The 27,821-nt window shown below is 28.2% G+C and overlaps 1 protein-coding gene across 1 annotated transcript; it reads left to right on the top strand.

The window, feature by feature from the left end:
- Positions 1-22,385: 22,385 nt before the first annotated feature.
- On the top strand, positions 22,386-26,641 carry ETR4 (ethylene receptor ETR4). Its single transcript, NM_001247276.2, has 3 exons — positions 22,386-22,885; positions 23,313-25,123; positions 25,680-26,641. Exons 2-3 carry the CDS (start codon positions 23,381-23,383, stop codon positions 26,220-26,222), a joined length of 2,286 nt encoding a protein of 761 aa, NP_001234205.1. The 5' UTR covers positions 22,386-22,885; positions 23,313-23,380; the 3' UTR covers positions 26,223-26,641.
- Positions 26,642-27,821: the final 1,180 nt, after the last annotated feature.

Genomic DNA, 27,821 nt, shown 5'->3' with positions numbered 1-27,821 from the left:
TTGTCACTAAAAAGTAACTCTAAATTAATTTACCGAGATGAGGTAGAGTGATGTGATTGTTTCATTTTAAATTAAAAGTCTCAAATTTAAATTTTTGATATTAAAAAAATCTTATTGCGCAATGTGAATTCAATTGAAGCTCTACTATGAGCTCCGAACACTAGGAAGGAAGCAAAAAATAAAAACTCAAAATTAATTTAGTTGCTCATTATAGTCGTTAGCTATAACTTGTTTTTCTTAATTATGTTAAAACCATCTTTGTTACACACATATTATTATTATTTTTATGTTAAAACAATCTATATTAGATATAAATTTTGACCAACAAGCATCAAGTGGATCCACACTGCTACTTAAATTTATGCTAATGTTTTATTATAAGTAGAATATTACATTGTTGGAAAAGACATAATTTTCATTTTCATGACCTTGCAAGCATTTACAAGTGCATGGGGTGCACATGGGAAAATGTTGCATTTATAAGGAAAGTGAATTCACATGAAGTACCACTACTTTATTTGTTTGAATATATCATGTATCATCACCACAAAAAAAAAAGTTGTTTACTTTGTTGGAAACAAAGTGGAGTTTTTAATCAAAAAAACATTCTTTAATAATATTTCAAACATAAATTACATTTTTAAAGTATCAATTTTAGCATAAAACATTCTTTAACTATACCTTAAATTTAAATTACATATTTAAAATATTATTTTTAGCAGAAAATATTCTTTAAGTATTCGTAAGTGGATAACTTTCATTCTTTTGTTAGATAGTGTCAAAAATTTTAAAAGAATATATCAAAACAAATTCAAACCAAAACGATAAAGTTTGACGCCATTAACTGAAAATCGCTCTTCCTATAGCGGTTTTGCATGAAATTTTTTTTAAAGGCAAATCGCTGAAGGAGCAGCATTTTTACATTTAATTGTTTATATTCTTTTTCCTGAATTCGCTGCCTTGGCAGCGTTTTTCTCAAGAAATGTTTTTTTTAACCTTTTTGTAAAGGCAAATGTTTTTTTGCATTTTACATTTTTAAAACACACGAATGTTTTTTTACGTTTCTTCTCAAGAAATGTTTTTTTGCATTTACATTTGTTTTTGTTTTTTTTTTTATGTTTTTTAAAAAATTGACTTATATATTTATAATCATTATTTGAATTGAAGTGTGCCATATTACAATATGGGAAAGTCTAGCAATGCTTTTAAACACTTGATTTTTTTTTATCGAAGCCAAACTGATAGGTAAATAAAGTAATATTTTTTTAATTATTATTTTTTTTAATATGCAATATATTCATATTATTATTTTTATAAGTATGACCAACTTAAAAAAATTAAATGCAAAAACGTTGCCTCTACAGCGATTTGCCTTTAAAAAAACGTAAAAGAAAACCATTTCTTGAGAAAACCGTTGCCAAGGCAGGGAATTCAAATTTTTTTTTTAAAAAAAAATTAATGCAAAAACGCTGCCCTGCAGCGATTTGCCTTTATGCAAAAAAGCTATAGGAAGAATGATTTTCATTTAACGGCGTAAAACTAAATCGCTACTAACGTAACGATTTATCGTTTTGGTTTGAAATTTTTTTGATATACTGTTTTAAAATTTTTGTTAATTTTTTTTGCCCTTTAGACTCCGAACTCTGATAATATAATTCATGTTATAATATATTTGGTTACAAATAACTAACGTTTCATATAAATATCGCTAAAGGTGATTCTTGATAATGAATGTAATGATATTAACGATCAATTGATCGCTAAATGTTTCTGTAGCAATAAATATTATCAATAAAAGAAAATCTATCACCGCTAATTTTTCCATTAATTCATTTAATGATAACCGATAGGTACTAAAATTTGACTAGCTAGATATACACTCTGGTGATTATTTTATCACAATACAAGTATTTTCTCTGTCTCAATTTATAAATATATTTATTTTCAATTTGTCACCAAAAGAATATATTATTCTATATTTGCGAATAATATAACTATAAAATTCTTATTTTACCCTCTAGCTAGGGTGTTATTGGTTTGTTGCATTGTAGGAGACTGACATTGTGACACAGTGTAATGGCAATTGGCAAGTGGATTATTACAAGTTTTCCTAAAGTATGAACAAATTGATACCTTTAATGCATGTCTCTCTCTGCCATTTCAAAATTTCATGTAGCTCACATGAGGACCAAACAATAATACTAATGCTATTGTACTTTGACATTTCCTTAAAAGTTGTTAATTTAATGTTGAATGACAATTCCATATGTCCAGAAGCTATACTAGTATTTTATGTTATTTTAATGCCCCATATACAATATAATTGAAGTCCTTTCTCAAATATGAAAAATTTTAAATTCAATTTGAAGTTCCATCTCAAATTTGGAAAATAGTTTATGGTTTGTTTTCAATTTATTTTCCACTTTTGAAGTTGTATTTAAATATAATTTTTCATCATGAATATCGTCTTAAATATTCTGTACAAAAAGTATAATCAAACATAACTTCATCTTCCTCTCCAACTTTATAAGTTTCATAAAAAAAGTAGGCCTAAGTCATACACGGCCCCTTAAAGTTGTCTTCATATTTCATTTAGAGCCTGTTTGGCTCAGCTTAAAAGCTGGTCAAACTGACTTAAAAGCTGGTTTTTGACTTATTTAACTGTTTGACAATACTCAAAATAGCTTATATTAAGTTAAAAAAAAAACTTATTTTAAGCCAAAAGTTAAAAGCTGGGGTAGGGGTGCTTTTTTTTTTTAGCTTATAAGCTGTTTTAAGTTAACCCTAACATCTCTTTCTTCTATTTTTCCCTTTTCACGTTTGGCATAACAATTTCAGCACTTTTATCCAAACGCATAACTGCTTATTTTAAAAATAAGTTTCAGCACTTTCAAAAGTACTTTTTTAAAGCTGCTTTTATTAAGCCCATCCAAACGGGCCCTTAGTCACCCCAATTCGACCGTTTACCTATTGAACACCTATACTACAATATTTTTCGTACTTATTAAATATTTTTTGCTAACGTGGCAGCATGTCTGTAATATACATACACCCAAAAGAGAGTGACATAAATCATTTACTTAAAAAAAATTAAAAATAATTGAAGTATCATCTCCTCTTCTTCTTTGACTCAACTCAACCACCATTGCCACTAACTTTCCTCCATCGTCATTCTTTCTTCGATCATCTTCATCCCCTTTAATTTTTCAAGTCATCGTTTTCTTTCCTTTCTTTCACCATCCACCAATGACAACATCAATATCTAAATTTATTGTCGTAAAAAATTGAATCAAATTGCATTAAAAATAATTTTGATGATCCATTTTTTCCAACTGATCTGAAATTAGTTTTTCAAAATCGTTAAAAAAAATTTAATTCTTCAGAACTAACAACATAGAAGAAAAAAAGTATCAAAAAATTTAAATTGATGTTTAAGAAAGTAGTGAGATTGGGTAAAATACCAATTACAATGTTGAATAAAATCAAGGAGATGGGTAGGTGGATGGGTGGGAAAAAAATTCATATAATTTAAAATTGAAAGGAAAAAAACGAAGTGAAAATGATTATTGGAATGTGCTTCGATTTGCCTCTTCTGATAAAGAAAATGGGAACGGGCATGGGTTTGTGGGTTGTTTTATGGGAAGAAGAAGAAGAAAAAGGGAAAGAAAGATTTTGTTTTTTTTCTAAAAAAAAATTTTTTATTGAAAAAATAGTTTTTGTTTATTTTATTTTTTAATTTATGTTTAGCTGTTTTTTATGGGCCCAGTGTCATATGTCTCTTTTTGATTAACTATTATGTCACGTTAGCCGTGAGTGTATAACACACTATCTTTGTTTTTAATTGATTATCAAATATGTTCAATCGGTATTCTTTTAAACTAAAAAAGGTATTCAATTGGAACAAAGCTTAAGATAAGGTGTATTAATGAAATATGTGGACAACTTTAAGTGGCTAGAGATGACTTAAGCCAAAAAAATACTTATAATAAAGGAAAACTTTCGCATATAGCCACTTAAAAATAATTAGTTACTCTTCATATCTATAGTTTGAATTATTGTATATTATACATATGTAATTGTTTATATGGCAAGAGAGATTGGGAGAGGGAGGAGAGAGGCGAGCGAGACTGGGAGAGAGAGGAGAGAGGCGAGCGAGAGAGGGCATAGTATGGGAGAGAGGTGAATTGTATATATATATAATTGTATATAACTATATATTATACATTACATTTGTATAAATGGCAAGCGAGATTGGAAGAGGGAGGAGAGAGGCGAGCGAGATTGAGAGAGGGAGGAGAGAGGAGAGCGAGAGAGGGCAGAGAGTGGGAGAGAGGTGAATTGTATATGTATATAGGCTAAAATTGTATATTATACATATTTATTTGTATATCATGGCGAATTATACAGATACAAACATGACTAATTATACAAACTCAAAGTCAGCCTACGTAATTAATGTATAATGTTAGTCGCGAGTGATAATTATAGCAAAGTATAGTTATGATGAATAATTAAATAATATAAATTTATTTATTTACGTATTTTCCCTAAAATAAATGACAAATCATGTCATAACATGTGGTAAGATCAAGCACAAAAGAACGTCCACAGATGATCTAGGAAGGATATTAGGCATCAAAATCAAAAGAAAAGGATATTCTTTTGGAAGTGACTGGAATTGATGTAATTATTAGGATAGTAATTACCAATTTAGTAACTACATTGTCTAGTAATTATACTAACATGTTTGGCTCCCATAGTTTAATTAAACTGTAGTTACACATGACCTATTTGGATGCAACAATATAATTACATATGTTTTTGTTTGGATGCATGATTGCAATCATAATATTATATCAAAATTTTAAAAATAAAAATTAATTATTTAAAAGTTATACTAGACAAATAAGAAACTACATAAATGATATTAAATTAAATATTTAATATATATATATATATATTATTTTTGGAATATTAATTAATAAACATATTTTCTTAACTATTATTATGAAAAAGTAATTGACTTATATTCAATTTAATATATTTTTTAATCGAATTGATCATAAAAAATAAAAGTATTAAGTTTCCAATTAACATGTTAAATGCATGTTTGATAATCTATCAAGTCTAATAAAAAATGACATGCAATATGAATTCAATATTACAAAAACAAATAAAACTGAAAATATAACATAAGTTATAAATTCAAAACAAAAATTTAATATAATACTCTTGCAAATTTCAACATAGCATACATAAATATTATTTATTTTTTTTAAAAAATGTAAGTCTATAACCTTACTTAACATTGAAAATTAGAAAAAAAATAAGCTTGGCATAAAGAAATAGATAATACGAAAAATTACATAAAATCACATAAGGTAAGGTTAAAAATAGAAAGAAAATAAAATATAATAATATAAAATAAAAAATAAACTTTAAGAAATTGTTAAATAATAAAAAAAAGAACTTAAAATAATAAAAGTAAAAAAATTAAAACAAAAAAAATAAAAATAGAAATTAAAATTTAATCAGTTAGTAATTACACCAAGTAATTATCAATAGTTCACAGCCTCTGGCTATGAATTGGAGAGTGTAATTATTCCTGCCAATTACACCAATTACCTGTTGACCAAGTAATTATCTGTCCAACCAAACTAGACAGACAGTGTAATTACACCCAATTATATCAAAACTAATACCAGATTATCCTTTCAAACCAGCCCTACAAAATTTAGTCATTCTCTAATTTTCCCCATTCCTAGCATCTCCCGTGATAGAGGTCCTAGAATTTTATGCTAATGCATTTATTATTAAAATATATCATGATTTGTCATGTATTAATTATATATCACTAATACTTAGAAAAGTTATAGGTAAATTATATAAATTGTACCAGATAAAATACTAATAGTACTCAATAATTTTATTTCACATATGCTCACTTTTCAGTAATCTCAACCTGTGACCATCAAAACTCAAAAATACACTTTAATTTTTGTAGATGTATACTATTGTAGGATTGCATAATGTAGTATTCACGCACTTAAATTAAAGTATTTTTTCTCATGATGACAGTTTTGATGCATTTTCATAATTTTTTTTTTACCAGACATAAGTTTATATCTTTACACCACAATTTTCACAAATTGTACTCACATACTTAAAAGAACGTATGCCCTGCTAAGCATAAATTCAATTTTTAGGACAAAAATTGAAAAATTAATTCATTGAAACGTAAATCATGCAATCAAATGACCTTATATGGAACAGTTGAAAATAAACTATGGGTGCGTTTGGTAAGTATAAAATTTTTATGAAAAATATTTTTGGAAAAAATATTTTCTTAGAAAACAAGTGTATTTTAAACTTATTTTCTTGAGATTTGATCAAGGAAGATTTTTTTCAAAAAAAAATAATTAAACAGGCTGCGAAGGTGGGGCGGGGATGGGGGGATGTGGCATAAAAATAAAATTTTTTAAAATTCAAAATATTTTCAAAAAAATATTTAATTTTTGTATGGGGTTGGGTAGATGCGCCTTGTAAGGCTAGCTAAAAGTTGTCATAACCTTGTAAGGCATATGGATTTTTGCGCTCCTCGCAGTCGAAACCCTGATTTAAACGTCATTAAAATTTATTGTCTTTTGATTTTGAAAAATATTTAATTGTCCTTTTGAAATTTTCAAAAAATTTTGTTGCCCTTTTAATTCCAGACTCATATTTCATCAACGAGCCCCAAGAAGTATAAAAAAGCTGCGCATTTGACCGCTCGTATAAAGAATTTTTTTGAATATTCTTTATAAACCTAATTATTATCGCATATAGCTACTACAAAGAATCAAAAAATTTAAATCTCGGATCTAATGGGATAAGCACTTGAAAAGTGAAAGAAGGAAAAGTTTTTGTGGGATTGAAATGTTACACTCAAGTGGTACATAATATAATGCAAGTGATGTATAGATTTTAGCAACCATGAATTGGAATTTATGGTCAAAGTTAGTAAAGCCCTCGCAATATGAAGTTTTGCTTATAGTTGAACATAAAGAGGGCCCAAATATGTTAATGTTGTTACAATTCAAATTAGGATAAAGTGCGTCGATATTCAATTTTGACGCCTATCACATAACTTATTCCGTTCTAATTTTTATCTTTTTTTTTACGTGTAGTCAGGGGCAGAGCCACCTTGGTACAAGAACTCCCTTCGACGGAAAATTATATTATTTATACATGGTTAAAATAATATTTTATGTATATATATAGTAGATGTGAAATCTCCTTTGACTACTTCGTATGTCTATTTTTACGAATATTGAACTTCCTTATTGAAATTTTTGCCTCTGCCATTACATGTAGTTATTATTTCGAGACAACTTCTAATAATATAAATTTCACTCGTATGTAATTGTTAACATTTTTTCTAAAAGTTGATAAATACATATTAAATGGCGATGTCAAAACAACTTGTCCCATCAACTTTTAGAAAACTATTAGTATGGCCACTTTGCATGACCATTGGAGGTTGTTAGGCGACTATTAGGACCATCGTTGTAACACATGCTAGTAACATAATTAGGCCTTTTCAGAAAGAAAAAAAAACATTTTGTACTTGGTCAATAAAGGCAAATACTACTTTCAAGTAGGGGTGTGCAGCGGTCGGTTCGGTTTGGTTTTACATATAATCGATTCGGTTTGTCGATTTTAAAATATGCTAACCCAATAACAAATCAATAAGAATTTTTTTATCGATTTATCGGTTTTTAATGTTATCGGTTTGGTTTCGGTTAACCCAATAAGAAAATGTCAATCAAATAATATATAATAGTACGTATGTTATAATTACATGTTACCAACTTACCGCCAAAACATAATAGAAAACTTTGAATGCTGATCAAATTACTAATATTCACAAACTTGCAAAAGCTATCGCCTACAATTACGAACTAAAATTAAAACTAAAATAAAATATTTTCAACGAGACAATCTTGAACAGTTGTTTGATCCACCAGATAATCAACAAAGTTCTCACCAATTTCCTAACCAAAAAATCACATAGCCTGAAAAGCTAATACTGAATCTGTTTATGTATTAAATTATGTATATTTAATATTGAGGAAGGGTAAAGTAGTAAATGAATATCGTCTTATTGGGTTATCGGTTTACCCAATAACCCAATAGGATAAACCGAAACCGACCCAATAACCCAAAAATTATTTTTTCTAAACCCATTAAAAATCCAATAACCCAATAACATTTTATCAGTTCGATTTATTCGTCGGTTCGATTTTTGCACACCCCTACTTTCAAGCCTTTAACAAACAACTTTGGTTGGTTCAATTCTTCGCTTTTTATTAATAACTGAGGTTGAACGAAAAAAGGCTATTTTTATATTATTTTGAAACTATACAAAGAAGTATTAGCATCCCGCAAAGTTATCTATCTTTTTATTCTAAAAAGAAAAGTGTCATAGTTGAAGAGGGATAATATGTCTTACCTCTATTTAAAACCACAAATGAACTTTTTGTAAAATGGTGGACATTAGAGTCCCACCCTCATCTAATGTTAAGAGGGTTTTGGTTGTAATCTTTGTGTAGTTAAACATTTAACAAGACCTAATTTTTTCTTGGATAAGTGGATGTATCACAATGGGCCTGTGTCTTAAATATTTGGAAGAGTTAGGCATTTTACACCTTGTGCATACATGTGCTTTCTATCTAGATTTTAATTCAATTTTATTAATTTATACAAGGTGTTGGATCAAGTCTTAACTACCCAACAATGAAAGTAATTTTTCTTATTAAAACAAGTAAAAAAAAAAATTCATTCTAAAATTTTGTACTCAACTTAAATATTAAATACATTCACATAGATCAAAACCAAAAAAAGACATATCATTTTTGTTTTTTTTTATACATTGATTTACTCCGTGAAACTCTGAAATATTAAGTATAATGATTAAAGAGTAGCTTCATAAAAATGACTTCATAATAAGTAGAGTAAGCACGGTTTGTAACATAGAGAAGTGCCTCGTATATTTTTATTCTAGAAAATAACGATCAAGTTCTTTTTAGAGCCAATAGATAAACGTAAGGAGGTAATTTTTTTAAGACAAAACCAATAAGTCCAGTGACACATGGAGTGTTCCAAAATAACATGTTGTGGGAATGGCCCTTATGTGCAATTATTAGGGACCCATAACACCAAACGTCTGTTAAAAACTTCATATATACATGTAATGGAATACATGACTTTAAAATTATTTTTGTAAAAAAAAAGAAAAAGGGAAGGGTCTTTTATGAATCTTGACTTTATTTTTATGCCCTAATAATGTCATATGTCTACAAAAAAAAATTTGTGTAATTGTATTTCAGGCCATTGAATTTGCAACACACTATCTTTAGTCTTTAGTCCACTAATATTAAAACAACTCATCAACTTTTTTGAAAATTCTTCCTCAATTTTTCCATAATTTTGTCATGTCATAGAAAAAATGATTCATTTAGAAAAACTATATGTTGAAGAACTTAAGTTATAGTACTATATAAAGTTTTACTTATATCTGGTCGATTTATGGTTAAAAAAATAGTACAATATGATTAACTTTTATATAACAAAACTAATATATATTTTATCGTCGAGTTTTGCTAGTCGTATCAAAGTTTGCTTGTGATAAGATGAAAGGTCAATCACTTTCAATTTTTGTTTCAAAATACAATATCATGATGATAAGTTCCTTTCATCTCCTATCTTCTTTTTATCCTTTAAGAAAACAAAAATGAAAAAGCAGAATTCTCATAATAATATGATTTACCAATTTTTTTATCGAGGGAAAAGGGTCTGATATGCCCCTCAACTTTATCATTTAAAGTTGATATATTCTTTGTTATGAAAGTGACTCATATATATCCCTCTACTTATAAATAAATGACTCACATATACCCTTTTCCTCTAACGAAAATGAATAAAAAGTTAATTTTAGTCTAATTTTTTATTATTCTTTTCTAAAAAATATAATCCCATATGAGTAAATTTAAACCTCGTTAAACATATTATTGATTTTTTGATTTTTTTTTGTTTCAATGATTAATTTAGAATTATTATTTTGATACTCAAATTTATTTATATTTAACTAATATTCTTAAAAAACTTATTGTAAATGAACAATTTTTTTCTTCAAATACAAAAAATCAAATTACAATATAGGCAAATAAAATTAGTTTAAATTTATTTTCTTTAAACTAAGGAATGAAAGAAAAAAAATAATATAAGAATAAGTAACTCAAATAATTATAATAAAGAAGTCAAAAAATAATTTATGTATGATAAAATTTAAAATATACCTTGAACTTTGATAGAAAAATTGTATATAACCCTAAATATTTTTTTAAAAAAATTAAAAGTAAAAGGTATAAATTTAAATTAATTTTTTAACTTCCATTAAATGAAGGATAAATGTGAGCTCATTTTCTAATGGAAGGGGTAAATGTGAGTCATAAATATAACGATAAGGGCATATATGAGCCGCTTTCATAACGATAGATATATCAGCTCCAAATAACAAAATTGAGGGGCATATCAGACCCTTTTCCATTTTTTATCTAACATAAAGGGTGATGTCACCACCTTTCTCATTTTTTAAGTGTGTTAATTAATTAATGGTATACAAAAGAAGAAAGACAAATTCAAATTACTCACCTTTCTCTTTGTTCATTTTTATTTATTATTTTTTAATATATAAAAAAAAATTATACTTTTTCATGTTTATCTTCAATATTAAATACTCTTTCTTTAAATTATTTTTCAAGACTTAATATTAAACATCATTTAACAGAATAAATTAAAAATTATCGAAGAAAGTAGAAGTTAAATAAAAAGTCAATTTTGGCTTAATTCCTTGAAAGTAGTAAACAGATTCATTTAATGTAATATTACTTAAGCCCATAGATTTTGTAAATTCCACCTGATTGATTAACTAACGCTTTCAACATCAAAGAACAAACAATTGTTGTGTTGTGTCCTTGCTTTGTCTCTAACATTATAAGATTTTCTCCGTTTCTTTTTAGTTGTCCATTTTTGAATTGATATATTTATTTTGAAAATAATTAATGATATAATAAATTTATTATTTTATCTATATTAATTATGAAGTGAATAAATTTTTTTATATTTTTCAATATAATTTTTTATTTAATTGAGAATATAATAAATAAAAAAATATTTTTTTTAATTTATCAAAATTAATAAATAATTAAAAATAAATAAATAATTAAAGACGGAGGAAAGTATATATTATAGCCAAAATAATTGACTTATGAGTTATGAAAGAGACGTTTTCCCACAATTTTCTAAGTGCATGAACCTTACCTCATATTTATATCGTTACTTAGTGACGGAATAATCATGATGCGTACGGATTCAATATTTATGTAACCGTAAATTATCATATTATGTTCAAATTGAATTTTGGAAATATAATATAATGTTTTAATTTAAAATGGGTTATAAATAATTTAAATTTTTTGTAAATCGCCTCATTTTTCTTTCTCGAAAATTTGATATGATGGGCCACTAAAATGTCCATTTTAAGTATAGTTCTTCATCGCTTGTCGATTTATTCGTTAAAATAATTACAAAATTTACACAAATATCAATAACGTTTCAAATTTATATGAAGTTAATTTTTGGTTGAAAATATCCCATAAATTGTGATATGATCAAATTATTGAAAAAAATTTATTACTCTCTCTATTCATTTTTAATTGTCATGTTACGTTTTTTAAAAGTCAATTTAATTATTTTTTTTAAAATTAAATTAAATAATATTAATTCAATATTTTAAATAATAATTAAATATTTAAAAATTAATAAAAAAATATTATAAATTACAAACTTTTACATATCAATTTGATAAAAAAAATATGCTATAAAATATTAATCAAAACTTTTATCGTTTGACTAAAAAATATAAAAATATCAATTATTAAAAAATAATTAAAATAGTATGAAATAATCACAACGAACAAAGGCGTGTGGATTCCATTAGCTTTTGACACATGGGGATAAGTGGACCATTTGTCATCTAAACCTAAAATAGAAATAACAGAAAAGGTAAAATAAAGTACTCCCAATACTTGTAATAACAAAAATAATACAAAATTGTAAAAAATTAAATATACTCCATAAAGAATGATTTTAGTATTACTTTGTTCAAAATTTCTAATAGTAAAAAAGTAACCGCAATAGAAACCATATATATATATATATATATTACTAAGTTGTCGTGTATATTCTATATTAACTGAAATTATACATATTGGACTGATAAAATATTATTCATTTCGTTTAAAAAAGATTATCTTTATATTTTTTTTAGTTTGTTTAAGAAAAAATGAGTTCTTTCTTTTTTTTTGCAACATTTGATTTTAACTTTTCATGTGACATGTTTAACACCACAAGATTAAAAGACACTTTGATACATTTGACATAACTTTAATTTATAATCATTAGATTAAAAAGTCTTTTTTTTCTTAAGCTTCGTTCTAAATCAAACTATGTTATCTTTTTTTAAATGAAGAGAGTATATATTAGGCTAATGACACTTCATTAAAACATTTCTTTGGGTAGTGATATGTACTTTGCTTTAAATAAAAATCTCCGCAACGATGATGATGTAATCAGTTTTTCGTACTTCCTTTTAAAAGTTCTAATTTTTTTAAAACTGTAATGAAAAAAATTTGAAACTCCCGATTACAATAATTTAAATAAAAATTTTACATTTTAGAAATGCAATCATTTTAGAATATTTTTAAGCAAAGTATTTCGTATAACTATAACTATAGTAACATATTCATATTAATCTCACAAATTAATAATAAAAAAAACAGCAAATGTACATAATTATCTTGCATATATTATATATGTTCAACTTAATTTGCTGTGTAATTATAATTTCTCTTTCTGATTAGTTATATCATAAGTTATAACTAACTTATACATTGTGTTTAAAAAATTAATGAAGTCCCATACATCTTTAGTTGGTTGTGATTCTCCCATGCTCTTTTTTTTAATAAAAAAAAAGTGTTATATGACATCATTTTAAAAAAAAACTTTTTATTCAGAAAAGTCACTTTATTATATTAGAAACAATTTAATTTTAATTTTTTTTTCTTTTAGCTACACAAATATCTAAGAATTGTTTTAGATCATAAATTTTAAAAACTTCCTTTTTATTAACTGTCGTTTTAAGTTTAAAAAGTATCATATAAAATGAGATACATAAAGTAATACTTTTGAGACTTATAAATTACGTGAACTTAATTATGATTGATGATCCTTAGTTATAAGATCGATTAATGAATTCATGTTAAATATATATTTATACATATTAATAAATTTATAATCTATATTTATTTTAAATTAAAAAGATCATCTTTTGAATTTTTCATCAATTCACTATCACTTATAAATGAATACGTGTGAAATATTCCATCCTCATTTTTTTCTGCATGCATGATAAAATAAATAAATTGAAATTTCTAGTTTTACTCCCCATGTGAATAGTCAATTCAAAAATTAAATAATGTGTGATGATTTAGAGTTGAGAGGGTAAATAATCCATAAAAATGTATGCTTGAAATAACTATTAAAGGGTAAATAATCCATTTCACCATGTGCATCACATTTTGTTTAAAAAACGTAGGATCTGATAATTACGTTAATATGTTTGTTTGTATATATGATTATGAGTATATTTTTTCTATTTGTTGTTAATTATCATATTTTATTTTGGTACCTCTATTAAGAAAATGATTATTGATATAGATATTTATCAAACTATTTATAACTAATCAATTAATTAGAAGTCTCAAATGTACTAGCACTACATTTTTGATATAGTTATCGGTTCTCTTAAGAGATCACAATTGCCGCGAGCAAATATATTAATGATGAGGAAAGCTTTTTTATTTAATTCGTCTTTTATTTTAAAAGAATTTCTATAGAGTATTATAACAAAAAGAAAAAAGGACAATCGCTAAGATTGAATCCAAAAAAATAGGTAACAAATAACTAAAAGATTCATATTTTCTTTATTTTTCAACAATATTTATCTATGTACAATATTGATAGAAAAATTGAATGTGTACATTTTAAATAATTAAATTAAAAATGTAAGTAAATTTATGTATTAGATATTTAAAATAGTTTCTTTCTATATAATAATAATCTTAATATGAAAACACATTGATATTTGTCCTTTTTCGTAGTTTAACTCTCAAAAATACTTTTTAAAGAAAATTAATCAAACACAAATTGCTTATCAAAAACACTTCTAAAATGAATTTGTCAAACACAAATTATTTTTTTACAAGCACTTTTCTGAAAAATTTATTTCAAAAACGCGCTTTCAAAATTACAGATTCACTAAGTCTTGTAAAATGATTTGAAGAAAAAGTTTTTAATACTGAGTGTAAACATTAAAAAGTTTTTTCTTTTTGATATGTCAAAAATAACAAATAAATAAATAAAACTCTATTTTAGGAAAAAGTAACAAATAAAAGTGAACAAATGGAGTACTATTTAGTTGCACAATTGCGATCATAAGGTCGTATTAAGCTATAAGAATAAAAATTATTTACATAAGACTAAAAGTTTACATCAAACAAATAAGAGACTGTACATGATAGTAAATAAAATATTTTAGATATATTTTATCTTTTGAAAATATATTAATCAACAAACTCCAAACATAGGCTCTCAACAAATATTGTAAAAAATAATTGAGTTATGTATTTTAAATTAGTATGTATTAATTAAATTTATAATAGAAAATAAAAAGTACAAAATTTCTATAAACATACACGTTTACAAAAAGTTAATACTATAAATATAATGTCATATATTATAAAAATATTTGACAAAAAGATAATCTATCAAGTCTAAAAAAAAATACTTGTAATGTGAAATATCACATTAGTATTACTAAAACAAATGAAAATATAACATAAGTTCTAAATTTGAAAGAAATTCAATGTACTCTTATTTCAAATTTCAACATAACGTACATAAATGTGTCTTAAAAGAAAAAGAAATGTAAAAATATATAACCTTATTTAACAACGGAGTTTCCTTTAATTTAAAAATTAGAATGTTAACAAAATTATGCTAAAAAAGTCACTTTATTATATTAGAAATAATTTGATTTTAATTTTTTTTCTTTTAGCTACACAAATATCTAAGAATTGTTTTAGATCATAAATTTTAAAAACTTTCTTTTTATTAAATATCGTTTTAAGTTAAAAAGTATCATATAAAATGAGATACATAAAGTAATACTTTTGAGACTTGTAAATTATGTGAACTTAATTAAGATTGATGATCCTTAGTTATAAGATCGATTAATGAATTCATGTTAAATTATATTTATACATATTAATAAATTTATAATCTATATTTATTTTAAATTAAAAAGATCATCTTTTGAATTTTCCATCAATTCACTCACTTATAAATGAATACGTGTGAAATATTCCATCCTCATTTTCTTGTGCATGCATGATAAAATAAATAAATTGAAATTTCTACTTCAAAAATCAAATAATGTGTGATGATTTAGAGTTGAGAGGGTAAATAATCCATAAAAATGTATGCTTGAAATAACTATTAAAGGGTAAATAATCCATTTCACCATGTGCATCACATTTTGTTTAAAAAACATAGGATCTGGTAATTACGTTAATCTGTTTGTTTGTATATATGATTATGAGTATATTTTTTTTATTCGCTGTTACTTGTCATATTTAATTTGGTACCTCCATTAAGAAAATGATTATTGATATAGGTATTTATCAAACTATTTATAACTAACCAATTAATTAAAAGTCTCAAATATACTAGCACTGCATCTTTGTCGCGAGCAAATAGATTGATGATAAGGAAGGCTTTTTTTTTATTTAATTCCTCTTTTTTTTTAATTTTTTTATAGAGTATTATAATTAAAAAAAGAAAAGAAAAAAGGACAATCGCTAAGATTGAATCCAAAAAGATAGGTAACAAATAACAAAAAAGTTTATCTTTTCTTTATTTTTCAACAATATTTATCTATGTATAATAGTATAGAAAAATTGAATGTGTATATTTTAAATAATTAAATTTAAAATGTAATTAAATTTATGTATTACATATTTAAAATAGTCTATAAAATAATAATCTTAATATGAAAACACATTGATATTTGTCCTTTTTCGTAGTTTAACCCTAAAAATATTTTTAAGAAAAATTAGTCAAACACAAATTGCTTATCAAAAACACTTTTAAAATGAATTTGTCAAACACAAATTGTTCTTTTACAAGCACTTTTCTAAAAAATTTATTTTAAAAATGCGCTTCCAACTCACAAATTCTTGTAAAATAATTTGAAGGAAAGGTTTTTAATGCTGAGTGTAAATATGATATTTGTTTATATGTCAAAAATGATAAACAAAAATGAAACTCTATTTTAGAAAAAAGTGAAGTACTATTTAGTTGCACAAGTGCAATCCTAAGGTCGTGTTAAGCTATAAGAATGAAAATTATTTACATAAGACTAAAAGTTTATATTAAACAAATAAGACTGTATAGATGATAGGAAATAAAATATTTTAGATATATTTTATCTTTTGAAAATATATTAATCAACAAACTCCAAACATAGGTTCTCAACAAATATTGTAAAAAATAATTGAGTTATGTATTTTAAATTAGTATGTATTAATTAAATTTATAATAGAAAATAAAAAGTACAAAATTTCTATAAACATACACGTTTACAAAAAGTTAATACTATAAATATAATATCATAAATTATAAAAATATTTAACAAAAAGATAATCTATCAATTCTAATATAAAAAAAAAGACTTGTAATGTGAAATATCATATCAGTATTACTAAAACAAATGAAAATATAACATGAGTTCTAAATTTGAAAGAAACTCAATGTACTCTTATTTCAAATTTCAACATTACGTACATAAATGTGTCTTAAAAGAAAAGAAAAACATAAAAATAAACAACCTCATAAAAGTTGAATTATGAAATTATGCATGTTTTATGAAATTGAGGAGAGATATAATGTGGTTAAAGCATATATGTTGTTATTGTGGTTAATTGTTGTGAAAGGGGTGCTTACATTACTACTTCATGCATGAAGGTGAAAGGTCTTCTTGCATAAAAGATTCTAAGGTTGAAAGGTCTTTTCACCTACAACGAATCAAAGACAAGGAGTCATCCTAAGAATGAGGCAAACAGTGAATGCCCATGACCTCTAATGAAAACGAGAGGTGATTACCCATGTCAACATGATGTAAGAACTAGAGACGATTATTCAAGTCCTTAAAGAAAATATGAATAAGAATAATAGATAATCCGTGAGAGTTATGCTTAACACTGAGTGGATAAGTGGTAATTACCCATGTTCCATAAATTATGTACCAACATAGAATTGTCTAGATGGATCACAATAACAAGTGATCTATGTAAGCTAGAAAGTTCACGTCTTATCTTGACAAGTAGAAGACCCCTTATCGATGTGGGAGATACCAGATTCCATGTTAGTAGCTCCCATGGTCTTACATGTCGGTGAAAGGTAATTGTCCCACATTAATGCATCAAGGTTACTTAAAGGAGTACGTCACATGTCTTTAAGATGATGTTTATTTGCATTAACCATGTTTTATGACTTATGTTTTCTAAACCTCTTTATATATCATGTTTTGGCTTGGTCATAGCATTCCATGAAGATATCTCCTTTTAAGCATGATTTTAAATGTATTATGCATAACTATCATATTTGATACATATTTGTACTAACACATACTCTTGCCTATATTTCCTCAGATAGATTCACACTTTCGTGGCTAGTGATCTCATTTAGAAGATTGAAGATTGGTGACTCTCATCACCCGAGGACCGAGCTTTGATTTCCCTTTTGTTTTTACTTTTAGTTTTCAGACTTGATGTACAGATTGCGTCCTGATTAATCATATGTACTAGATGTATTTTGAGATGATATTTAGACTTTCACTTTACTCGAAATGTCTTTTAAATTATTTTATTATATTATCTTGTATGATAAATAGTAAGTGGCTTGTATCGGGCCTCTCTAGGTCTTATATGTCATCTTACACCTAGGGGCTACCTTTGGTCATGACAAACTATCCCATCATCTTCCTATTCATTGCTAGGAAGACTTTCTTAACTATAAATAGTAGTGGTCTTCGTATGTTTTGGGGTACACACAAGAAAATATAGAATGCATAAAAGTTAGTAAAAGAAAAAGAGTTCTTATTAATTGAAGAGATGTGTTTTTAGTGGAGTTTTAGACTCAACTTTTGACCAAAGTTTGCTGAGTTGAACTTTGTGATTAGGTTGTTGTATCCTGGAGGGAAAAAAGAAGAGGACGACCACTGAACCTGTGAAAACATTTATTGTAGTGATCAGTTTGAATCTTCTTAAAGCGAGATATTTACGCTTCAACTGGAAGCTAGATTTTATTTCTTCATTTTTTTCCAATTGTAATCTTGTAATTTTTTATTAACAGAAACAATCTATAAAAGAAGGATGATTGTGCAAGCGCAATATATATGTGCGACAAGTCTCACTCATGCAAATTTCATTCATATATGTGACACAATTGTCACTCTTGTAAAGAGAAAAGACATAAAATCACCACTGAATTTGTTTTGAATTTTTAAAAAGACACCTTAACTTTGCGGACATCCTATTACCCCCTTAAACAATTTTAAAGTGTTGTAAATACCCCATTTTTTAACTATCCTCACTTGCAAGAAAAGAAGTTCAATCACGCACCTATTATAATCTGCCATGTATCAATTTTTATTTTTCTTATTTTATCAACTTCATTTTCTTTTTTTTTCTCTTTCTTCTTCTTTCTTTATCTCTTTCTTTAGTCTCTTTCTTCTTTTCTTTTCTTCATAACCCTCCTTTTTTTCTCTTTCTTCATTTTCTTTCTTCTTTTTCTTCGTAATCAAATTCTCCACGTAATGCCATTTTCATCAATTCACTTTTGATTAATCAACGGAGATCTGAGCTTGATATTAATAGTTTGAATTTTTTTGAGATGTGTTAATTTAATGAATTATTTTCTGTTAAAACATCTATTATAAATAGTTTTTTGTGATTCTATTTGTCAATAATAATTTTTTTCAAACTCTAATTCACATTATTAAAGCATCATTGAGGAAGATGATGAGATAAATTTGTGTTAATGATATTTGATCTGCCATTAATTAAGTTTAACACATTTGAGGCAATTGTAAACCAATTTGAGGAAGATGATGAGGTAAATAATTAATAAAGAAAATGATTGAAACGTGACACTTTTTAATTGATTTTTGACAATTAAAGTGGACCTTCACGCGCGTCATGTATGTGTTCACAAACATGGCGAGAAAATAAATCAAAATGATTTTTTACAAAGATATTCAATACTTTTGTGGGATAATAGAATGTCCGCAAAGTTAAAGTGATTTTTTTAAAATTCGAAACAACTTCAGTAGTGCTTTTATGTCTTTTCTCCTCTTTGTAAATAATATTCATGCATGTATGGCATGTTTCTTTGCTTACTCACCATCAACATCGATACATATCATGTGTGCTAACATGTGTCACTTATACACATCAATATACTAATACATGTCATACAATCTAACACATACTTACGTTTCTATCAAAATGATACGTTATTTAATTGCCTTTAAAATTATCCATAAATTTTAATCGACATTCATTTATTAGTCCATTAATTAATTAAATCAAACTTAATCACGTATATATCTTATACATTTTGTACAATTTTTTAAAAAGAAAATGGGAAAGGGAAATGAGAAATGGAGAGAAAATTATAATGAGGGAAATCGAGCTCGTATCAACAAAGTAAAATTTAGATAATCAATCAATTAAGCTATTAAGATTTTTATCTTTTAGGATAGTTTAATTGCTGATTAGGAAGAAAATTATCAACTAGCTAATAGGAAAAAGAACTTGATATGCCCCTCAATTTTACGATTTAGAATTGATATATCTCTCGTTATAAGATAAGCTCATATATGTTTTGTCATTACACAAATGACTCTAATATACCGTTTCAGTCTAACTGAAGTGAATCTCTTTTAATCTATTTATTTATTTTGGGAATTTCTTATTTTGATGGTCAAAATTATTTTTTCACTCATTTTTCGTAAAAAGTTATCATAGATGCCCAATTTTATTTTTTTCTTTTAACATAAATTACAATATAGCTGGATAAAACTTATTTTTATTTTTTTCTTATTCTTTTTCTCTTTTTACATCTATACTTCTGTCTTTTTATTTTTCATATTTTTATACTAAAAGATAAAATAAAAAATTGAAATAACAATTAAAAAAACTCAAATAATTATAAGTAAATAGAAAATTACAAATATTTAAAGCATACATTAGCCGTTGAATCAAACTTTGCTATAATAATCATCTCCACATGATTTTTTTTTTCAAAAAGGTTAATTTAGAGTTATTCTTTTCACTTTCCTTAAATGAAAAAGAGACATATATATAAGCCATATTTATAATAATAAAAATATATGAATCGTTTTTATTGTAATAAAATATATATTAACTATTTTTATGATATGGTATTATCGATCCATTTTTCCTAATTAATGATATGTTTGGTAACTTTTAGCTGCTTCGTATAAAAATTAACATATCAAATAGGGTATTTGATAATTTTACATAGTTTAAAAAAAGTTTGAATAAATTTATATTTATTTATTATAAAATAAAATATAAAATAATTAATGCAAAAATATTAAATGCTCTCTTTACTTGCAGTTACAAAGCTCTAATCAAGGGTTTCAATAGGAAGATTTGATCAGTTATTCTTAAAAAGTTATGCCATTATATTTTTTTAAGTATTTTATAAAAAATCAAAATTAAATTTTTTATAACTATATTGATTTTTCTTTACTATCGATAAGATTATAATTCTCAAATACATAATCTTGCAAATGTGAAACTGTTATAAATTGAATATTTATTATATTCCTTAAAAAACACCCCTAAAATTAAATTAAGCAAATTATTTTCAAAAAAGTTAAATTCATCGAAACGAATCCACCCATATAGCATGAAAATAGCGCAAAATGGGGGAAAATAGAGTAATACGAGTGGGTACCATTTAATTGTAATTAAAGTTTTACTCATTAGTAGGTATGTTTATTTTAGGTGCAATACTTATGGGGAAGTATAAATAGAAATGTACCTAAAATATCTTTAAATTTTTCATAAATTGTTAGTGTAATTTTTATTTTTGGATTGTTGATAATTTTACAAAAGTATTTTTTTTTTGACTGAATTTAAATATACATCTTCAACATGACATAATAAGTCGTTTAAAACTCTGATAGAAACATAAATTCTTGATAAAAAATGGAGAACAATGTTGAAAACATTATTGCTCGCTCAGGATTCTGTCTTTAGTCAGTTGGTAACTTTCTGAGCCTTAGTGCGCATGGCCTTGCTTCCTTTGCGCTCACCAATGAGCAGTGAAAGTCCCGGAACTTGTTAATTGACTGGCTGGCTTCCGAAAGGAACCGGAGCTCTTCTAGCCACTAACGGCTCATAGGCCTCCTCATCCCGAAAGGGAAAGGGAGCAGAGGGTAGGATATGATCACGTGAGGGACACGAAGGCATTAAGAAAGCAATCGCCCCCCCCTTTGATATTATATTTAATGAGAATTGAATACATCTCTCTCATATTGTAAAATCGAAAGGATAAATAAATTTATCTAATCAACTAAGGAGGTATTTTCAAAGCAATCAATAATATAAAAATGAACTTAATAATTCACGTTAAATTTAAGAGATTTTTTATTTTTTTGGACAATAAAAATAAATTTTGGTGCTCTGTATCTCAAACGGCGAAATTTCAGCTTCACCTCCGTTTTTGCCCCGTTTCCATTGGCCCCTCCGGCCAACCAGTATGTCTGCGATACTGTTTCGTATGAATTTTCTACACGCGCCACCGTTGGCGCGTGCATTTTCGTCCATTTGGCACGTGGGCTATTACATTCCTCTCTCTCTAGGTGGATACGTCAAAACTATATATATTATTCCCCGGTATCGATGTAGAGATGGAGAGAGAAAGATGGCAATAGATTTTGAAAGAATTAAATAAAATAATAATAATGGAGTCTAGTAGATGGAAAAAATGACTACTTTATTGTGCAAAAGTGCGTCTAAGTTCTCTTCATGTAAGGTCTATGGCCCCCACCTACCCCCACCCCCCCTCCTTTAGATTCTTCTCCTTTGCTTCCATTTTCTTCTTTCCTACAGCAAACAACGGCGACAACAAAACCTCTTCTTTCTCTCTCTATATCTCTATATATAAATATATGGGTTGTAATGGCAGTCTCTTTTTCTCTACTAATACTAGTACAAGACACTTGCGTATTTTAATTTTTTCAGAATATTAGAAGTTTCATTAGTAAGAATACTGAGAGTTTTTTTTTTGTTGTTGAAAAAAGGGAAGTGATGAAGTGAAAACCCGGATTTGCCCCTTAATCACCTCTAGTTTTGTGGTGGTCGGGGTGGGGGTTGGTGCCGGAGATCGGAAAAAACTGAAAACAGGTTGCAATGTGGTGGCGGTTTATTTAATCAGGTTGTGGGTGCATTGGGTTTTTGGTTAATTTGGGTTTGTTGATGATACCAATGCATGTGAGGGGAAATGGAGTTTCGGATAAGAAGAAGATGATGCCTATTCTTGGGATCTGCATGTGGGGGAACCATAAGATCTCAGTATTGGATTGGTTTTGCTCTCCAAGAGAGGATGTCTATATTTATTCTTTCTTCTGGTAATTATGCTCTGCAATTTCTTTTTCTGGTTTTTACTTTGAATTTCATGTTTATTTTAATGGTTTAACTTGATCTGCTTTTTGTATTTTGGTGATTATGGGTTGACGTGCATAGTGGATTTATGACTCCGGATGAATAAAATAGTTTTTTTTTTTTGATTTGGCAAGTTAATATTCTTTTTTCAACTTGTTGGACTAGTTTTTGTCTTTTGAGACTGTGCTCTATGTTTATATATTATTGCAAGTGGATGTTGGTGCATGCATTTGTTTCTATTCTTGTATGTAATGATGTCATGATGCCATTTTTTAATCTATTATATTAAATTTAAAGGTGTTTTCATGTTCTTGGCTAAGAAATTGTTGAACTGGAAATGAAATTGACAACTTGCTTGTTTCATGCATATGTGGTTTTGTTGGATTTTGTCAGGTTTATGATTAGCGTTGGTGCTGAAATAATGATTTAATATAGTAAATGGGCTGAAGACGACTTGCTCAATGTTGAGGACGTTAGCATCAGCTTTGTTGGTTTTGTCCTTCTTTGTTTCCTTATCGGCTGCTGATAATGGTTTCCCGCGATGTAACTGTGATGATGAGGGATTTTGGAGCATTGAGAGTATCTTAGAGTGCCAAAAGATTAGTGATCTCTTTATTGCGATTGCGTATTTTTCCATCCCAATTGAGCTCCTTTACTTTGTCAGTTGTTCTAACTTTCCATTCAAATGGGTGCTCTTCCAATTTATTGCATTCATTGTTCTGTGTGGGATGACTCATTTGCTCAATTTCTGGACTTACTATGGCCAACACCCGTTTCAGCTTATGCTTGCTTTAACCATTTTTAAAGTCCTCACTGCACTGGTATCCTTCGCCACGGCTATAACCCTTATTACCCTCTTTCCTATGCTGCTTAAAGTCAAGGTGAGGGAATTTATGCTGAAAAAGAAGACTTGGGATCTTGGTAGAGAAGTTGGATTAATAAAGATGCAAAAAGAAGCTGGATGGCATGTTCGGATGCTTACACAGGAGATTCGAAAGTCACTTGACCGTCATACAATACTCTACACAACTCTGGTGGAGCTATCAAAGACGCTGGATTTGCATAACTGTGCTGTTTGGAAGCCCAATGAGAATAAAACTGAGATGAACCTAATTCATGAGCTGAGAGACAGTAGCTTTAATAGCGCGTATAATTTACCTATCCCGAGAAGTGATCCAGATGTTATACAGGTTAAGGAGAGTGACGGAGTAAAGATACTTGATGCCGACTCCCCACTTGCTGTTGCGAGTAGTGGAGGGAGTAGGGAACCAGGAGCTGTGGCTGCAATTAGGATGCCGATGCTTAAAGTGTCGAACTTCAAAGGTGGAACTCCTGAACTTGTCCCAGAATGTTATGCCATACTGGTTTTGGTTCTACCTAGTGAACAAGGTAGATCATGGTGCAGCCAGGAAATTGAGATAGTCAGGGTTGTGGCTGATCAGGTTGCTGTGGCTCTGTCCCATGCTGCAATTCTTGAAGAGTCTCAGCATATGAGAGAAACATTGGAAGAGCAAAACCGAGCTCTGGAACAAGCAAAGCAGGATGCACTTAGGGCGAGTCAAGCAAGGAATGCATTTCAGATGGTTATGAGCCATGGTCTGAGAAGACCCATGCACTCAATATTGGGTCTGCTCTCCTTGTTGCAAGATGAGAAATTGGGTAATGAGCAGCGGCTTCTTGTGGATTCAATGGTTAAAACCAGTAATGTCGTGTCAACCCTAATAGATGATGTGATGGATACTTCAACAAAGGACAACGGTAGATTCCCTTTGGAGATGAGATATTTTCAGCTACATTCCATGATAAAAGAAGCTGCTTGTCTTGCCAAGTGTTTGTGTGCTTATAGGGGTTATAATATTTCCATTGAGGTTGACAAATCTTTGCCAAATCATGTTCTCGGTGATGAAAGAAGAGTTTTTCAAGTTATTCTTCATATGGTTGGAAATCTTTTGAAGGACCCCAATGGAGGTCTTCTCACATTTAGGGTTCTCCCAGAAAGTGTAAGTAGGGAAGGCATTGGTGGAGCATGGAGAACAAGGAGGTCAAACTCATCTCGTGATAACGCCTATATCAGGTTTGAAGTTGGAACAAGCAATAATCATTCTCAGCCAGAGGGGACCATGTTGCCACATTACAGGCCAAAACGCTGCAGTAAGGAGATGGATGAAGGCTTGAGTTTCACTGTGTGCAGAAAGCTGGTTCAGGTATTCTATTGCTAATACCAGCATCTGAGTATGTATATTCTGGAGTTTATAAACCAAAAAACTGTTTCATTTGGTTCTATTCCCTTCTTTCTGTGGTTTATAGTACACTCAACTTTGATAAAATCATTCTGTTATAGGTTAAAAGAGAAAAAATGATAGTATTACAAAAGAAAAATGATATTTAAGCCTGACTAGTTTTTAAATTTCTACTGCAATTGGATGAGACCTTTTAAATTGTGATTTCTGGATGGCGTTAACTACTACAATTTCCATGTCAAAGAAGATAAAGCAATTCATGACCTTGATTGCCTGTCATGTAATTAAATATGTCGTTTTCCCTGTGAATGAGAAATATGATACTAAAGTTGCTTAAGCTGTTTGTTGCGGAACTTTTAATCCCCATTTGTTTGGGAATGAAATCTGAAACCACTCATACAAGTTGGTAGTACCGTAGTACTTGTTCTCTTTTTTCTCCCTTCGATTATAATTTAAGTGCATATAGTTGTGGTTTGGGGTAGGCACTAACATCTTGCTGGTATGCAAATATGATGAACAGTTGATGCAAGGAGACATCTGGGTAATCCCAAATCCAGAAGGTTTTGATCAAAGCATGGCTGTCGTTCTTGGGCTTCAACTGCGGCCATCAATTGCCATAGGCATTCCTGAATATGGGGAATCTTCTGATCATTCGCATCCACACTCACTCCTCCAAGGTGTTAAAGTTCTGTTAGCAGATTATGATGACGTGAATAGAGCGGTAACAAGTAAGCTACTTGAAAAATTGGGATGCAGTGTTTCTGCAGTTTCATCTGGACGTGACTGTATTGGTGTTCTTAGCCCTGCTGTATCCTCATTCCAAATCGTCCTTTTGGATCTTCACCTGCCTGATTTGGATGGCTTCGAAGTAACCATGAGAATTCGGAAGTTTGGTAGCCACAACTGGCCATTGATAGTTGGTTTAACTGCGACTGCTGATGAAAATGTTACTGGAAGATGCCTGCAGATTGGAATGAATGGACTTATTCGTAAACCAGTGCTATTGCCAGGTATCGCTGATGAGCTTCAAAGGGTTCTGCTACGGGGAAGTAGAATGATGTAATTGATGTTGACGGTGCCTTATAGGAGTGGAGTTTATAAGGCAGGGCTTCATCAACCACGTAATGCTAGATGTTCAAACGAAATTGCTTGGACCACTTCCCACCCCTGAAGATTCCAGCATACAGATGTAACGTACATACAATCTTTGAAATCAAAATGGTACAGAAAATATATCGTCTTTTCTACTCTCATAAAAGCCCTCAGCTCTAAAGGATTTGAGCCAGGTTTGCCGATTCTACATGTTATTGAGCTTAGCAACTCAGAATATTTAACTAATCTGTTGTTAGAACTGAAAAGTATATACTGTTGAGAAATGACTCCAGAATAGCTCCATTTCTAAGTGTTCTGGAGCACTATTAGATTTGCATTTGCAGGAATATTTATTGCCAATTGAAAATTTTGGGTGAAGAATGTTCAAAAGGCTGGTCTAAAATGTAGGCTTATATTGAATATGCATTCACAGTTATACTAAGATACTTCATAAGATGAAACTAAACATACTTCTAAAATGCTTACCAGAAAAGATATTCTAGATTGAGTGTTTACCTTGTGTCCATGGGGAATCCACTTAGCACCCTTTATTTATGTATGTACACTATACCTATATGTCAACAAATTTTTGTTTAAACAATTATGAGCTTCCCTAGTACCTTTTTCTCGATTGTTAAGGTCGTAAGTGGAGGATGCTTACTATCTGATCATCTCTTCTTTTCTATATGTTGATTATAATCTTTGACCGAGTTAAATCCACTTAGTTTCCTTTCGAGTGTGTTTGATATGGAGGGAAAACATTTTTTCATGTCTGGTTGGACAAAATTTTGGGGAATGTTTTCTTTAGGAAAAATAGTTTTTAAGGGGAAAATAACTTTATTAAAGAGCAAAGTAAAGAAAATAAGTTTCATAAGTGATATTTTATGTTTATTGTATTCTCTCCTTTCGCCCAAGTTCCTTTTTTTACTTACTTTCCAAACAGTAGAAAATAAGTTAGAAATATTTACAAAAAAAAAATATTTTCCTTCGTAGCAAACAAATCCAAATTCGTGTTCACTTTTTTTTTTTTTAAAAAAATAGTGGATCCCCATTATTCAAATCCAATTCATCTTTAATCTATTAAAACTTAGATAGCTATATAACTCGAATTGACAAGATATTTTGATTTGTTAGATAAAGTTATAATAAAAGAATAATTTATTAGCTACTAATATATGTGAAGAACAATTAAAGCAATTAAGCTTTGTAAATTGGTTGGACCGAGTCTTGACTCGTTATATAATTCATTACTTCATTCTTTTTTATTCAACCCGTTTTATTCCAAACAAAATTGGGTTGAATTATGTGACTCAATTGTTTTCTTAATCTATTATGACCTGTTTAAATTTCATTCAACTCAAGAATAATTTCTATCTTGTTAGAAGAGAAAAACCAAGGCGTTTGGTGGGTCATTCGTGCATATCTTTCGTTGAAAAATTACGTAGTTTATAAGAATTAAATATTAGCTATTAGTTTAGTTTTGTAATTTTTGAACTTTGTCACGATAAGCAACTTGGTTGAGACATGTGTAGTGCATGTTCTATATATGTTTGGATATGGCTAAAAAGCT

This window comes from Solanum lycopersicum, chromosome 6, assembly GCF_036512215.1.
Source record: "Solanum lycopersicum chromosome 6, SLM_r2.1".
Classification (NCBI taxonomy): domain Eukaryota; kingdom Viridiplantae; phylum Streptophyta; class Magnoliopsida; order Solanales; family Solanaceae; genus Solanum; species Solanum lycopersicum.
This window is presented reverse-complemented; position numbering and strand designations above follow the sequence as displayed.